The following is a 14875-nucleotide window of genomic DNA, read 5'->3' on the forward strand; positions in this document are numbered from 1 at the left end:
ACCTCCTCGGCGATGGCCACAGAGGCTCAGGTCGCTACCCAAGACGACAAATTGAAGGATGCCCCCAGATGGAGGTAGTTGATAAGCCTGAGAAAGTCGTGCTTCCAACCAATGAGTCCTCCGAAAGCCTCATCAGAATTCGACACACGGTATTTTCGTTGTCATTATTTGGCTTCCTTCTTCCATTGTTTTTTCATTATACAACTGTTTGATATAGTTCAATATTACAGACATGAATTCCAGGAATTAGTTAAACACTTTATAATCTAATCAAATTAACAAGAAAAACTCAAACGAACAAAGCATAAGTGATTAAATAGAAGCAAACTGGAACTTGTAGCACGGTAATGGTTAGGTTATACAACATTTCTTCTTTTTTCAATTATGTGTTCATGTGTTATTACACTTCAGACAATGTACCGTACTTCTATGCATGGTACATACTGTTAATTTTCTTTTAATGATTGTAATAGTCTCCTCGCGGCAATGAAGGTAATTATATTTTCTTTGAACAACGGTGAAAGCAACATAAAGATTTGTCGACATATTCAAAGATAACAAAACTCTTGGTAGAAAAAAATGCATCGGATACGTGGAGAGGAGAAGGGATTAGGTATAGTCGATCCATCTTTGGGTCGGACGTACTTTGTGTGCAAGAAAGGGCATCAGATAGGCCAACCATGGCGGAAGTTATTTTCACAAGGCATTACGTGGTGTTGAATTTTATGACAAAAATGAAAGGTAAAATCATTCATTACGGTCGTACTCGTACAGACTTGGCCCCATTCAGAGCCAGTCTTATCTATCTATTGAATACAACTGGAAGTCGAGCGTATGCCCTTAAATAAGCGTTACTGAAACTCCTCCACGAGAAAGAAGCAGCCATTTAAGCACTCAAACTCCTCCATGAGAAAGCTAACAATGAATTCTACTGAATTCTTTTTTGTCAGTACTGTATTGCTCCTCTTCCTTGTGATTCTTCCCTCTTCCATTTCGGTTACCCTAGACGCCATTACAACAAACCAACCCCTAAGAGAGGGCGACGTTCTTCTCTCCACCACTAAATTCTTTGCACTAGGGTTTTTTAAGCCAGGCAATTCTCATAACCGTTACATCGGAGTTTGGTACAACAAAATTCCAATCAAAACCATTGTCTGGATTGCAAACAGAGAAAACCCCATAGTTCCTACTGCTGGAACTGGACTTCTAGCCATTCATGGAGATCATGGTGGCCTTGTTATTTATGGGGAGGACCAAAACACCCCTATCTGGTCCGCTAATCTCACCGTCTCTTCTCCAAACAATTCCGTGATAGCCAAGCTTTCGAATAAGGGAAATCTTGTTGTTGAAATTAATGGTGAAAAGGTGTGGCAAGGTTTTGATTATCCCACAAATACGATGCTTCCTTTTATGAAAATTGGGCTGGACAGGCGGTCCAGGTTGAACCGGTTCCTCACATCTTGGAAGTCCCAAGATGATCCGGGAATGGGCAACTGTTCGTTCCGGATGGAGCCAAGTGAGAGTCCACAGGAGTTCTTATACAAGGGTCAGACTCGATTGTGGCGGACTGGACCTTGGACCGGTGAAAGATGGTCCGGGGTGCCTGGAATTGTAAAACTATTCTTCACCAACGTTACTTTTGTGAACAATCAAGATGAGGTATCCATCATGGATCTAGTTCCTGAATCAAGCTTCGTAAAATTGGTGATCGATGAATCAGGAAACATTGAACGGTCCGCATGGGACGATGAAGTGCATAAATGGGTCCCGCATTGGTCGCCGGATTGGCAGTGTGATTCTTACGGGGTGTGTGGTCCGAATAGCATTTGTTACCCAAACTTTCAAGATAAATTTGAGTGCAAATGCCTACCTGGATTCGAACCCAAGTTGCAACATGAGTGGTATTTGAGAGATTGGTCAGGCGGGTGCGTGAGGCAAAAGGGTCCATCCGTTTGCCAAAACGGGGAAGGGTTCGTGAAGTTGGAACGTGTGAAGATGCCGGACACTTCTACGGCACGTGTGAACATGAGTTGGAGTCGGGAAGCATGTAAAGAAGAATGCCTGAGAAATTGTTCTTGCACGGCATACGCAAATGCAGATGAAAGGCAGGGAGGGAGTGGCTGTATAACATGGCATGGGGACTTGATTGACACAAGGACTTTTTTGGATACAGGTCAAGATTTATATGTGCGAGTTGATGCAAATGTTTCAGGTATATTTCCATTATCAATTTATCTTCTTTCTTCTCTTTTCCTTATCAATAATTCCCCTCATAACACCGAGGTTCCATGAAGAAAAAAAAAATCTTCTTTCTTTATTTCATTAAAAATTTTGAGGAATTATTATTTAGTTTGGTAGTTGTACGTTTGTTGTTATTCTAAAAAAATCATTTGGCACTGGTCTCTTGCCAAATAATAAAAGTGAAATTATTCAGTCAAGACTGTACGATGACTTTTTTAGAGGACTAATTTTTTTTATAAAAAATTCTGAAATTTCTATAAATTAATACTAAAAATTTAGTTCTTATGTTCATTGAAGCTTTTTACAAGGTTTTTTTTCCCGAATTTTTACAAGGTTTTTTAAACATGGAAATAAATGCTTGTATATCTGCAGCTCAATACGCAAAGAAGTCAAACAGTTCTTTTGGCAAGAAGAGGAAGCTGGAAGTTTCAGTAGCATGTGGTCTATTGTTCTTCCTCTTGTTTTCCCTTGCATGTTGGTTGGTAAAGAGGAAGAGAAAAGGTAAACAAATTTCGTTTTACTAGGTTGCCCTCTAATCATTCACAATTATGTAACTGGATATTGGTTTTAATTAATTAAGAACACAATATTATCTGTTTATGTACTTTTATCACAGGTAAGAGAAGTCAGGATAAATTTTTCAATGTGACCATAGCATCAACCTCCTGGGAAGATTCTTCTGCTAGAACAAATATTGATGAAAGTGGAATAAACTCCGAATTACCATTCTTTGAACTAAGTGCCATAGTTAAGGCCACAAATAATTTCGCTTCCAACAACAAGCTTGGAACAGGTGGTTTCGGCTCCGTTTATAAGGTACGTAGTTGCCCTCAGATAATGTCTCAAATCACAAATCAAACTTTGAATAGACATTTTTTAGATATATTTTTTAGCCATCTACACTCCAAATCAAATATTTTATTATTTTTTCCTCTACTCACCCTTCCATAAGGATATATATCCAAACTATATTGCTTACAAGCTAAGCTAACATTTAGCTCTATTGACACTTGCAAACAATAGGATTACAAGACCATTACAGTTAACAAAAATCAAGAGACCCGTCCAATAAAGACTGGAAAGGCTGACTCAAAAATATATTTCATTAAAATTCAAACTCAATCAATAATCGATAAGTGATGAGAACTATCTTGTTTCTACTTTTCACAATTATCCCACACGGTGATGCAGGTTTTGAAACTGTATAAAACACGTAGAAAGTTTTAAATCTATATATGGTAAGCCATACTACTTATATATATATGGAAATCTATTCACAAACCTATTGTTAAGCCATACTAATTATATATAAGTGATGGTTGGATGGTATTAATCTTCTACACAAAAAAAGCAAGTGTTTCCCACCCTAGGAAATTGTTAAGCACCTATCCAACTAATTGAGTGGAAACAGTATGGTGCTTCCCAATCTAAACAGTAGGAAATTGTTAAGCACCTATCAAACTAATTGAGTGGAAACAGTATGGTACCTACCTTGAGCTTGAAAGAGAGAGGAGGAAGAACGACGGTGCCCTTCTTCCGCAGAATTTTGCCGATGTTGTTTCCGGCCGTCGCCGCCAGCGCTAGGAAGATCGACTCTCACATCCCAAGAACCCTAATTTATAAACTCCCAATCAAACTCAAAAAGGATAGAGGAAACCCAAATAAAGGGAAATTCGAGAAATTCAACATACCGTAAGACGCTTTCTGACATCGAGAGATACGGGAATCAGAGAGAAAAGAAGAAAAGAGGAAGATGAAACATTGTGGGTTTTCCAGTAGAGAAGGAGAGAGAGAGAGGAGGGACGAAATATGGCAGGAGAGCGCAAGCGTAGAAGAGAAAGAGGAAAAGAGGTGAGAGGAGAGCGCGTCTAACCCGATTTCCCAATCCCGTCCCAAACCCTCTGTACAAAATTGTGGGCATTTTGGTCAACAAACAAAATAGTGGCAGAGTTGTAAATACAACAAAATAGTGCAATTGAAAACCTTACTTTAGATTAAAGTAATAATTCAAAATACTGCGATCTTTTGTTATTTCAATCGCGTTTCTCCTTCACTTGAAGTAGTCAAAGCATTTTTATGCATATGCATTGAGTTTTACTCTTTTGTTAATGTATAAATGCAATTTCAAGGGGAGGATATATATATAGAGCTACGATTATGTTGATAATTTTCCTGAAAGGTAAGTGCACTATAAGTTGAATTTGGATTATAAATTCAGGGTGTGCTTGATAATGGAAAGGAGATAGCAGTGAAAAGACTAGCCAAGAATTCTGGCCAAGGAATTGGAGAGTTTAAGAATGAAGTTGTGCTGCTTTCAAAGCTCCAACACAGGAACCTTGTGAGGATCATGGGTTGCTGCGTTCAAGATGAAGAGAAGATGTTGATCTATGAATACTTGCCAAACAAAAGTCTTGACTTTTTCATTTTCGGTATGCTTTCTTTTACTTTTGTTATTCTTTTTATACAAGCAATATTGTGGAGGGGAAATCGAGCTCAGGACCTCAGGTGTAGGATTGAATACTCTTAACTCAACTTAGTTACAAGTACCCTTCTTTTCACTTGTGTATCTAAAATTGTCGGTTAGAAACCTTGAACCAAGCAAGAATACAATCTAATTTACTTTGCTTATTTTTTTCCCATACGAAGCAAAAGGGGCGTTCTTGGATTGGACAAGATGCTTTGAGATAATCTGTGGGATTGCTAGAGGGATCTTATATCTTCATCAGGATTCGAGATTAAAAATCATCCATAGAGATCTAAAGGCTAGCAATGTTCTGTTGGATTCTGCTATGAACCCTAAGATTTCAGATTTTGGTATGGCTAGGATATTTGGAGCTGAACAAATTGAAGCAAATACAAACCGTGTGGTTGGGACATAGTAAGTTTCATTCAAAACTGAAAGTACACCTGTTTTTTAAAAGTTCATCCCTACGAGTTATACAATTAACTTTTGTTGAATAATACAAAAAGAAGCTGTGATAATTAATCAATTTTATTTTGTTATTTCAGCGGTTATATGTCACCAGAGTATGCAATGGAAGGACTTTTTTCAGTAAAGTCTGACGTATATAGCTTCGGCGTTTTACTACTAGAAATTGTTACTAGCAGAAAGAACATTGGCTACCACCACGATAGTCCTTACTCAAATTTAGTTGGACATGTAAGCATAACATTAAGACATTACCAAACTTCTCTCCATCTGCTTTTATAACTTGATGATTAATTTGTAAATGGTTTTTAGGTTTGGGACTTGTGGAAGGAAAATAAAGCCTTGGAAATCATTGATTCATCTCTGGGAGAATCATACCCTGTCAACGAAGTTCTAAGATGTATTCACATTGCCCTTTTGTGCGTGCAAGAGCAAGCAAAGGATCGTCCACTCATGTCAGCAGTGGTTTCCATGTTGGGTAATGATGCAACAATTCCTTCACCAAAGCAACCTGGATTTTTGTTGAAGAGAGGTTATCATACTAGTGGAGACCCATCAACCAATACTGATGGAGCTTGCTCTGTAAATGAGATGACCTATACAGAAGCAGAAGGTCGCTAAGGGGAGAACCAGACGTATAATCGGACATACTATATTATTCAATTGAGAATCACATGATGAGTGAGATAAGAAGAGAGGATATACCCCGATTTCCCTCAATAATTTGCCTTATAACTAGGGATCTAAGTTCTATTTTAATATGCAACACTCATCAGCTGTCTTGTTGTAAATACACGTTATAAAATATATGCCCTATAATTGGGGATCTAAGTTCTATAGCTGCTATACTCATCATTTGTCTTGTTGTAAATACAAGCTATAAATTATTTGCAACATTCAACATCAGTCCGACTAGGCTACATAGAAGTACTTTTCGACCGCCAAAGACATGTAGGAAGGCTGATAACTTTATGACACAAGGTTTTAGGAGCAAACCTACTCAAACACTAATCATGCCACATGTCAACCTGCAATCAAAAGAAAAAGTCTAGGATGGGACGCTGGGAACACATTGGACCTATGGATGTTACTAGAAATGTTGCCCAGACATTGATGCGGGAATACAAATTGTATGAAACATTATGTATGAATGATATAAAAGGTTATGTCATAAACGAAATTGTGAGATGCATAAAATACAATTGCCCTCTTGTGTGCTCAAGAGTATGCTACTGACCGGCCAACCATGTCGTCGGTTGTTTTCCAAAACAGCCTGCATTTTTATTGAGGAGGAATTGTACTTGTGGAGATCAATCAACAAGTACTGAAGGTGACATGTACAGAAAAAGAAGCTCGCTAAAAAAAGACCTAGGATATCGAAAATGTTCCAGAAGATATATATGTAATAGTAGTAGTTTGCAAAAGACAATATTAAGCGCATACAATATTAAGCACGAATTCCTTATTGGCTTTTTACTTTTTTATATTAACCGCGGGATTGCCAGCGAGAAAGTAGAAATGGCGGGGGGCCTTTTTTTCTCTTTCTTTTCCTTTTTTTTACTTTTTAAGTTTTTAAATATAAAAACTAAAATGTTTTTTGTTATCTTTATCTTTCTATTTCACACTCTCATATTGACACTCAATGTTATGGTTTGATGGTATTATTCTTTACTTGTAAGTAAGATGTATTAAGTTTGAAAATGTTTCACGAGATATATGTAATAGTAGCAGCTTGCAAAAGATAATATTAAGCTCATACAATTTGTTACTGTGTGAAGAAAGCGTGAACCAAATTTACCATGCTTTGAAAATGAAGATTCTCACAGCAAAGTGAACCTTGCTGATGTTAAATAAACAACAACCAAATTTTATCCCATTAAATGAAGTCGACTGTATGAATCCTAAAATGTCACATCACTTGATTTTATTCAAAGTCTTTCGTTAGGTAACCTTATTGATATTAGAGCTCATAAAATTTAAGAAAAAAAGAAACGTGACTTCTTGTGGCTTTTTGGTTGACGCATGCATGCCTTCACACAAAAGCTTGGACTCTTTCAAATTTGGCGGACCTTTTAATTCCTAGTATTTCTAATTCAAGTATGTTACGGTCAATCTCAGGCGTGTATATAAAAGGTGGAGGATGGAGCAATGTGCATGTCTACGTATAGAAATCAATTCTCTGGAAAAAAAAAAAAAGTACTAGCCATAAATTCTCGGAATGAAACAATCAACGGTATATAAAGGGGGCATATAAAGGGGTATAATATCCACACATCCCTTTTTACTTCTCTCACACATTTTCGATTTTCCGCTGTCGGATCAAATGAATTGAAGAAGATCAACGGATAAAAATTAACAAATGTGTGTGAAAAATAAAAAAAAGTGTGGATAGCACACCCCCATATAAATGTCCGTGTGCAACTTGTTTAGAAAAATCAAACAGCTTCATTTTAAGATCATCCATTGGCTAATTAACAAGTTTATTATTTATTTATTTAGGCTAATTAACAAGTTTAGGATTCTCATGAAGTAAATAAAAGTATGAGTTCTACAGTGGCGGCTAATGAAGTCAGTATTATGTTGCTTATCTTTCTTGTACTTCTCCCATCTTGCATTTTTACCCTAGCTGGATAATATTCGCAATCGGATTCTTCAGCCCCATACATTCTTCAAACTTCTATGTTGGAGTTTGGGATAACAAAATTCCAGTGCAAACCATCATTTGGGTTTTAAACAGGGACAACCGTATTACCCATTAACAGAGATCATGGAGGCCTCTATGTAAATGACCAAAATATCCCTCTCTATCAAGATTTTAGGTTGCTGCGTTCGAGATGAAGAAAAGACGTTATAACCTATGAATACGTTCCGAACAAAGGTTTGGACTGTTGCGAATTATATATTAGTTAAAGTGTATATAGTAGTTTATTGTTCCATATTGGTGAAGTACATATGCAATACTAATTGTAACTCATATATATACTCCACTTTGGAGATTAATAAATAGATAAGAAAATTTCAAATATTGTCATATATATTTTTGGTATTTACTATGTTTAGTTTAATATGGTATCAGAGCAGTTCGCTCTTGGTGACCTGTGTGCTTTAATTTTGTGCCCACAGTTTTCGTGATTTCCTTTTATGAAAAAAAGAAGTGAATAGTGTCGCGCTTGCTACAGTGCGTGAACAGTGGTCTACTTTGTGAACAGTGATTCTCTACAGTGCCGTAAATAATTATTGCTACAGTATCATGAACAGTGATCCTCTACAGTCCGTCAACAGTGATTGCTATTGTGTTCTGGTAAATTGTTTTTATTTCGCTGCGTATCTTTTGTGCCTTTATTGTTCGTGATTTTGTTCAATGGCTTAATATAATTATAATATTGTTATGCATTTTGATGGAACAAATAAATAGATAATTGATACTGGGGTCACTGATCATGTGACTAGTGACCCTAGAGTGTTTGATGAGTTATGTGACTATATTCGTGATCCGTATATTACTAGTGCAAATGGAACACCTTTCCCTATGAAGGATGAATGCACTATCTCTCTGACTCCAACCTTATCACTGATCCGTGCTTTACTTGTTCTTGATGTTAAGTGTAATCTTTTGTCGGTAGGAAAACTTCATGATATTAGTCACCAGACGACTACCGTTTACACCCCAACAAAATGGTGTGTCCCTAAACTGCCTATCCTGTGGTGTGATAACATTTCAGCCATCTCTTTAGCCTCTAATCCTATTTTTCATGCTCGCACGAAGCATGTTGAGATTGATTATCATTACATTCGCGAACTGGTTCTAGCTAATCTTCTCAAAGTCCAGTTTGTTTGCAGTGCTAATCAATTGGCTGATCTTCATACAAAATCTTTGTCTAAAAATCAGTTCCGATACTTGTGTTCCAAGCTTCCCATTGGAATCAACTCGGATTCCTCCTCTCGCTTGAGGGGGTGTATCACTACTACAAAACCATTTAATAATGTCGTTACTATAATCGACAAAAAACAGCTCTTACTGTCGGATATTTTACAAAAGCTAAATGTTGATGTTAAATAGATTAGTAAAAGCTAAATGTGGTTAGTTTGTTATTAACTATAGTTAGTTAGAATGGTTACAAGTTTAGTTAAGATAGTCAAGGGTATATTTGTAAAGAGCTAAAGGCTATATATATTCTCTTCTGTGTAATTGTAAATTCATTGAGTGAAATACAATCTTGTAGAAGAAGTTTTATCGTTCTTTATCGTTCTTTAGGAATTTGGTACAAATTTTCGGAAGACTTGGTTGTGTGGGTGGCCAACAGAGATAAGCCCATCAATGGTAGGTCAGGAGTTCTCTCAATAGGTTCTGATGGAAACCTAGTGCTGCAAGCCAATACTAGTCAAGGCTTTATTCCTCTATGGTCAACAAATGTTTCGATATCATCAGACAGCAACGATAATATTTTTGCGCAAATTCTTGATTCAGGAAACCTTGTTTTGGCTGGCAACCAGGATGTGTTTTGGCAGAGCACTGATCACCGTACAAATATTCTTCTTCCGAATATGAAAGTCGGGTTGGACAGAAGAAGTGGCATAAACCGGTTCCTCACGTGTTGGAACTCGGACAATGATCCTGGGACGGGGAATGTTTCGTTGAGAATGGACTCGAATGGATCGCCTCAGTTGATCTTGTACAAGGATGACGCTAAGTGGTGGAGGTCAGGACAGTGGAACGGGATTCAATGGGGCCGCATACCAGCCATGCATCGGAGCGTTGTGTTTAAGATCTATTTTGTGAACAACAAAGATGAATTTCTGTGCAGTGGACTGTTCTCGACCTTTTAATTTACTCGGTGATCACAATAGACGGGTCGGGAACACTCAACCATCTATCATGGCAGGACCAGCAGCACCAGTGGGTTTCGCTTTGGTCGGCACCATTGGATGCTTGTGACAGCTATGGCAAGTGTGGTCAATTTGGCAATTGCAATCCTTACACCAACAGTGGGTTCAACTGCACATGCTACCCCGGATATGAACCAACCTCACCGCAGGATTGGGATTTAAGAGATGGGACAGATGGGTGCAAGAGGCCGCAGGGCTCGCCGTCCATGTGCAGGAACGGCGAGGGCTTTGTGAAGATGGAAAATGTAAAGGTTCCAGACACGTCCTCTATAAAATTGGAGAATAATTTGAGCTTAGAAGCGTGCGAGGAGGAGTGCTTGAAGAACTGCGCGTGCTTGGCATATGCGAGTGCAAATGTGAGGAATGGAGGGACTGGATGCATGACATGGTACAGAGATTTGGTGGATACTAAGCAGTTCACAGAAGGCCGGCAAGATTTGTACATTCGCGTTGATGCAGTAGTTTTAGGTACCTTATTTTCATTCAGATTGCGTCAATTACATGTTTCAACTTCATAACTTTCATAGCACTGGTGAATTGATCTTGTTTTCATTTTTTCAGCTCAGTATAAAAACAAGTCTGGAGGAGGGTATTTTTCCGGGAGAAGGCGACTGGCTATTATATTGGTAGTGTCAATTTCTGTCGCCTCATTGCTCATCCTCGCAGTTCTATATTGGTTCAGGAAAAGGAGCAGGAAAGGTATGCGAAAAGGAAAAGTTTCCCCTTCTATTGTCTTGTAAATTTGTTTGCTGCTTTATTTCAGCTCAAATTTCATTTTCTTTGTGAAATTTTTTATACCCTGAAATTTCAATGGAATTGAAACAGGGAGAGGAGGAGAACGCAGATTTCTGAACGATCCCGCTGCTTCTGGTGTACGAAGCTATGAAGATTTGCCAATAAAAAATGTGGTTGATGAACACAGAGGAGACACAGATTTACCTTTTTTCGATTTAACCACTGTGGTTGCAGCCACAGAAAACTTCTCTTCTGCTAACAAGCTTGGACACGGCGGCTTCGGCACGGTATATAAGGTACTTTCCCCAGAACATTTTGAGTGTCTCAGCATTGTGTGGCTTCAAATAAAATGTGAAATACGCTTCCGTGTACTTTGTTTACTCTGCTGCAAATATACCAATACATAAGCTCTGTGACATTGAGGCAGATAATACAGAATTGGATGTAAACATTATATCGATCTGAAGTTGTCATTAAGATTGTCGAGTCTTCACTGTGATTTCAGGGATGTCTAGCTGATGGACAGGACATAGCTGTCAAAAGATTATCGAGAAATTCAGGACAAGGCGTAGATGAATTTAAGAACGAAGTAATGCTTATAGCAAAGCTTCAGCATAGAAATCTTGTGAGGCTTTTGGGTTGGTGCATACATAAAGAAGAGAGGATGCTAATCTATGAATACATGCCGAATCGCAGCTTGGACTTATGCATTTTCGGTATGCAATCTATGAATACATGCTGAAATTAAGAAATCCTAAACTTGTAGCTCATAGAAGCTTTTATGTGTTGTGTTCAGATAAAAACAGAAAGTCGTTGTTAGATTGGAGAAAAAGATTTCAAATTATCATTGGGATTGCTCGAGGCGTCCTATATCTTCATCAAGATTCGAGACTAAAAATAATCCACAGGGATTTGAAAGCAAGCAATGTTTTACTGGATGGTTCAATGAACCCAAAAATATCTGATTTTGGCATGGCAAGAATGTTCGGGGATGACCAAATTGAAGCAAACACGAATAGAATTGTTGGCACCTAGTAATTCTCTTCTCTCACTTGAAATGAAACTCTAGAGCTGATATTTTTTTTTAGTACTGATAATGTATGATTGCAGTGGTTACATGTCATCGGAGTATGCTATGGATGGGCTATATTCCACAAAATCCGATGTGTTTAGCTTCGGAGTCTTGGCATTAGAGATCATTAGCGGCAGAAAGAACAGCTTCCAATTCGAAAACACCTCTCTGAATTTGGTTGGACTTGTAAGTAAACAGATAATTATTCAGATGATAAATCTAACTCTTGAATAGTCCAATAATCTAAGCATTGTGCTCACACTTGTTTCAGATATGGGACTTGTGGACAGAAGGAAAAGTCTTGGACATAGTTGGTTCATCACTGAACCAGTCGTATTCGACTCATGAAGTTATGAGATGCATTCAAATTGGGCTCTTGTGCGTGCAAGAAAACGCAACGGACCGGCCAACCATGCTAGATGCTGTGTTCATGCTGGGGAATAAAACGAATCTTCCACATCCAAAAAAGGCAGCGTTTAGCTTCAAAACCAGTGGTCTGGATTCTTCAACGTCTAGAGGAGCTTCCTCTGTAAATGATATAACAGTAACGGTTATTGAAGCTCATTGAGTTTGCACTTTTTAGGCCCTTGTAGAGATTTTGCTTTACTTCAAGTATTTGTACTCAAATCGAGATTTCTTTGTACGTGAAGATTTTTAAATTCAAATTCAAATCCCAGAATCCAAAAGAGGCCCAAATGTTTAAATTTTAGATCAAACATGAAGACGTGTGAGTAACAAATTTAAATTCTTAGTTGTAAACAAAAATCTTGGCCATGATAGGTAGCGTGCGAATTCCCCTTCTTAACAAAACAAGTTTTAGTTTTTAACTTTTTTTTATTACAAAAATAAGCTTGGAATTTTGACAAAAGTTAGAAATTATAAATTAATATGCACCAATTCCTTTGTTTTGGATTCATAAACATAGAAATTTTGAATTTTCGCGTAAAAAAAATTTGGAATTTGGGACTCCAAGGGTTTTAAATTCTATGTAAATGAATGTCATTTCTAAATTTTTATGAGTGGGAGCTTAAAAATAAAAAATTCCTATTCAGATTCGATCATTCTTGTAGGTTAACCAAACAAAAAAGAATTCAAATTCTTTACAAATTCTAAAAAATAAAATTCTGTCATTTTGAAATTCCTTAATAATTTTAAATTTCTTTGTCCAGTGTAAAGCTAAATTGAAATTCTCAGTTTTCGATAACTACGCTGGTAACACGCTAATGACTTTTTTGTTAAATTATTATTAATACTAAATTATTGGACCACGTGCTAATGACTTAGGTTATAAAACATTTCTTCTTCTTTCAACGATGTCTTCTTATGTGGACCCAAAAAATGATGTCCTCATACATTATAACACTTCAGACAATATACTGTAATTTTATGCTTATCTGCACTCTTATTTTTTTAATGATTTTAATAGTCACCTCGCGGCACTGAAGGCAATTATATTACTTTATTTTACAGTAGGGGGTGGTGCTGTGCAATTTTGGGGCAGATTTCAGTTTATTTATGAAATTACCACCGAGTCTATCCGCCCCCTGATTTAACGTTATTTGCAAAATTGCCACTGGGCTTCGGAATGGGTTTTGGGTCTTTGGGCGGAATTTTCGGTTTTGCGATCCACGCGTTGATGATCGCTGTGTGGGATCGCCGGCTGTGTGGGATTTGGTGAGGGGATGGGACAAAAACGGAAAGCCAAACCTCCGCCACAAACGAAGTCACGAACGCCACTCTCACTCACCCTCCACCGTTGCACACGAACCCAATCATAATTCTGAAATCCAAACACGACCCAGATGGTAATCCTTCAGAGAATGGCAATGGCCACTTCTTCTTCCTTCCTCTCAGTCCCTCTCCTAAAGTCCTCTTCTTTGCTTTCCCCAGTTAAACACTGCGCTTCGCCACTGAGCTCCGAGTTCAGGGCTCTGTCCCTCTACGGCGGTAGAGATGGAGTCTCCACCTCCTCGGCGATGGCCACGGAGGCTCAGGTCGCGACCCAAGACGACAAATTGAAGGATGCCCCCAGATGGAGGTAGCTGATAAGCCTGAGAAAGTCGTGCTTCCAACCAACGAGTCCTCCGAAAGCCTCATCAGAATTCGACACACGATATTTTCGTTGTCATTATTTGGCTTCCTTCTTCCATTGTTTTTTCATTATACAACTGTTTGATATAGTTTGATATTACAGACATGAATTCCAGGAATTAGTTAAACACTTTATAATCTAATCAAATTAACAAGAAAAACTCAAACGAACAAAGCATAAGTGATTAAATAGAAGCAAGCTGGAACATGTTGTCTTTCATCTCTCTCCACGACCTGACTCAAGGTTTCATGTTTTCGTACCAGATAGAAATCGAAGCTCATTCTTGGACTGGGAATTTTGAGATTATTCTCGGAATTGCTCGAGAGGTACCATACCTTCATTAAGACTCTGAGACTAAAAATTATCCACAGGGGACAAGTAAGCAATTCAAAGCTATATGTAAAATATAATGACTTGCCAATTCTCACTTTGAATGTTTATGCTAAACGATCGCATCAGATTTGGGATATATGGAGAGAAGAGAAAGCCTTAGGCCATCTCTAACCGAGGGTTGGCCAGATGGCTCGTTTTAGCCCTCTGGCCCTCCAAGATTCCCCAAGATATTAATATTTTAATGAACAGTACATGGCCATATTGGCCTTCGTCTCCAACCGAGGGCCAAAGGGCCAGAGGGCTCGTTTTAGCCCTGTCACAAAAAACCGTCTCCAACCGAGGGCCAAAGGGCCATAAGGCCAAACATAATTTATTATTTAAAAACTACAATTTCATATTGTTTAATGTTGTTTCATGTTACTTAATTTAATTTAATGTTGTATAAATGGCCTAGGAAGTTATAGGAAAAAAAAATAGAATCGAAAAAAAATATGAAACAAATTTTGTGAAATAGAAGTTATAGGAAAAAAAAATGGAATTTTAAAAAATATGAAACAAATTTTGTAAAATAGAAGTTATAAGAAAA

General features: G+C 37.8%; 1 protein-coding gene across 1 annotated transcript; it reads left to right on the forward strand.

Annotated features, from left to right (window-relative positions):
• Positions 1-368: 368 nt before the first annotated feature.
• On the forward strand, positions 369-12447 carry LOC126622954 (G-type lectin S-receptor-like serine/threonine-protein kinase At1g11410). The gene is made up of 16 exons (XM_050291619.1): positions 369-2212; positions 2614-2742; positions 2858-3057; positions 4460-4670; positions 4888-5119; positions 5251-5401; positions 5483-5789; positions 8980-9124; positions 9394-9925; positions 9976-10525; positions 10619-10756; positions 10883-11088; positions 11298-11508; positions 11589-11826; positions 11903-12050; positions 12136-12447. The coding sequence occupies exons 1-16, from the start codon at positions 907-909 to the stop codon at positions 12430-12432; spliced, it is 5001 nt and encodes a 1666-aa protein (XP_050147576.1). The 5' UTR covers positions 369-906; the 3' UTR covers positions 12433-12447.
• Positions 12448-14875: the final 2428 nt, after the last annotated feature.

The sequence above is a fragment of the Malus sylvestris genome, chromosome 5 (genome assembly GCF_916048215.2).
Source record: "Malus sylvestris chromosome 5, drMalSylv7.2, whole genome shotgun sequence".
Taxonomy (NCBI): Eukaryota; Viridiplantae; Streptophyta; class Magnoliopsida; order Rosales; family Rosaceae; genus Malus; species Malus sylvestris.

Bases quoted from the DNA above. Each gene is read 5' to 3' on its own strand.
- LOC126622954 (XM_050291619.1), top strand. From the start codon at position 907: ATGAGAAAGCTAACAATGAATTCTACTGAATTCTTTTTTGTCAGTACT. The intron at 5,120-5,250 runs GTAAGTTTCATT...TTGTTATTTCAG, and splicing joins AACCGTGTGGTTGGGACATA to CGGTTATATGTCACCAGAGT. The intron at 12,051-12,135 runs GTAAGTAAACAG...CACTTGTTTCAG, and splicing joins CTCTGAATTTGGTTGGACTT to ATATGGGACTTGTGGACAGA.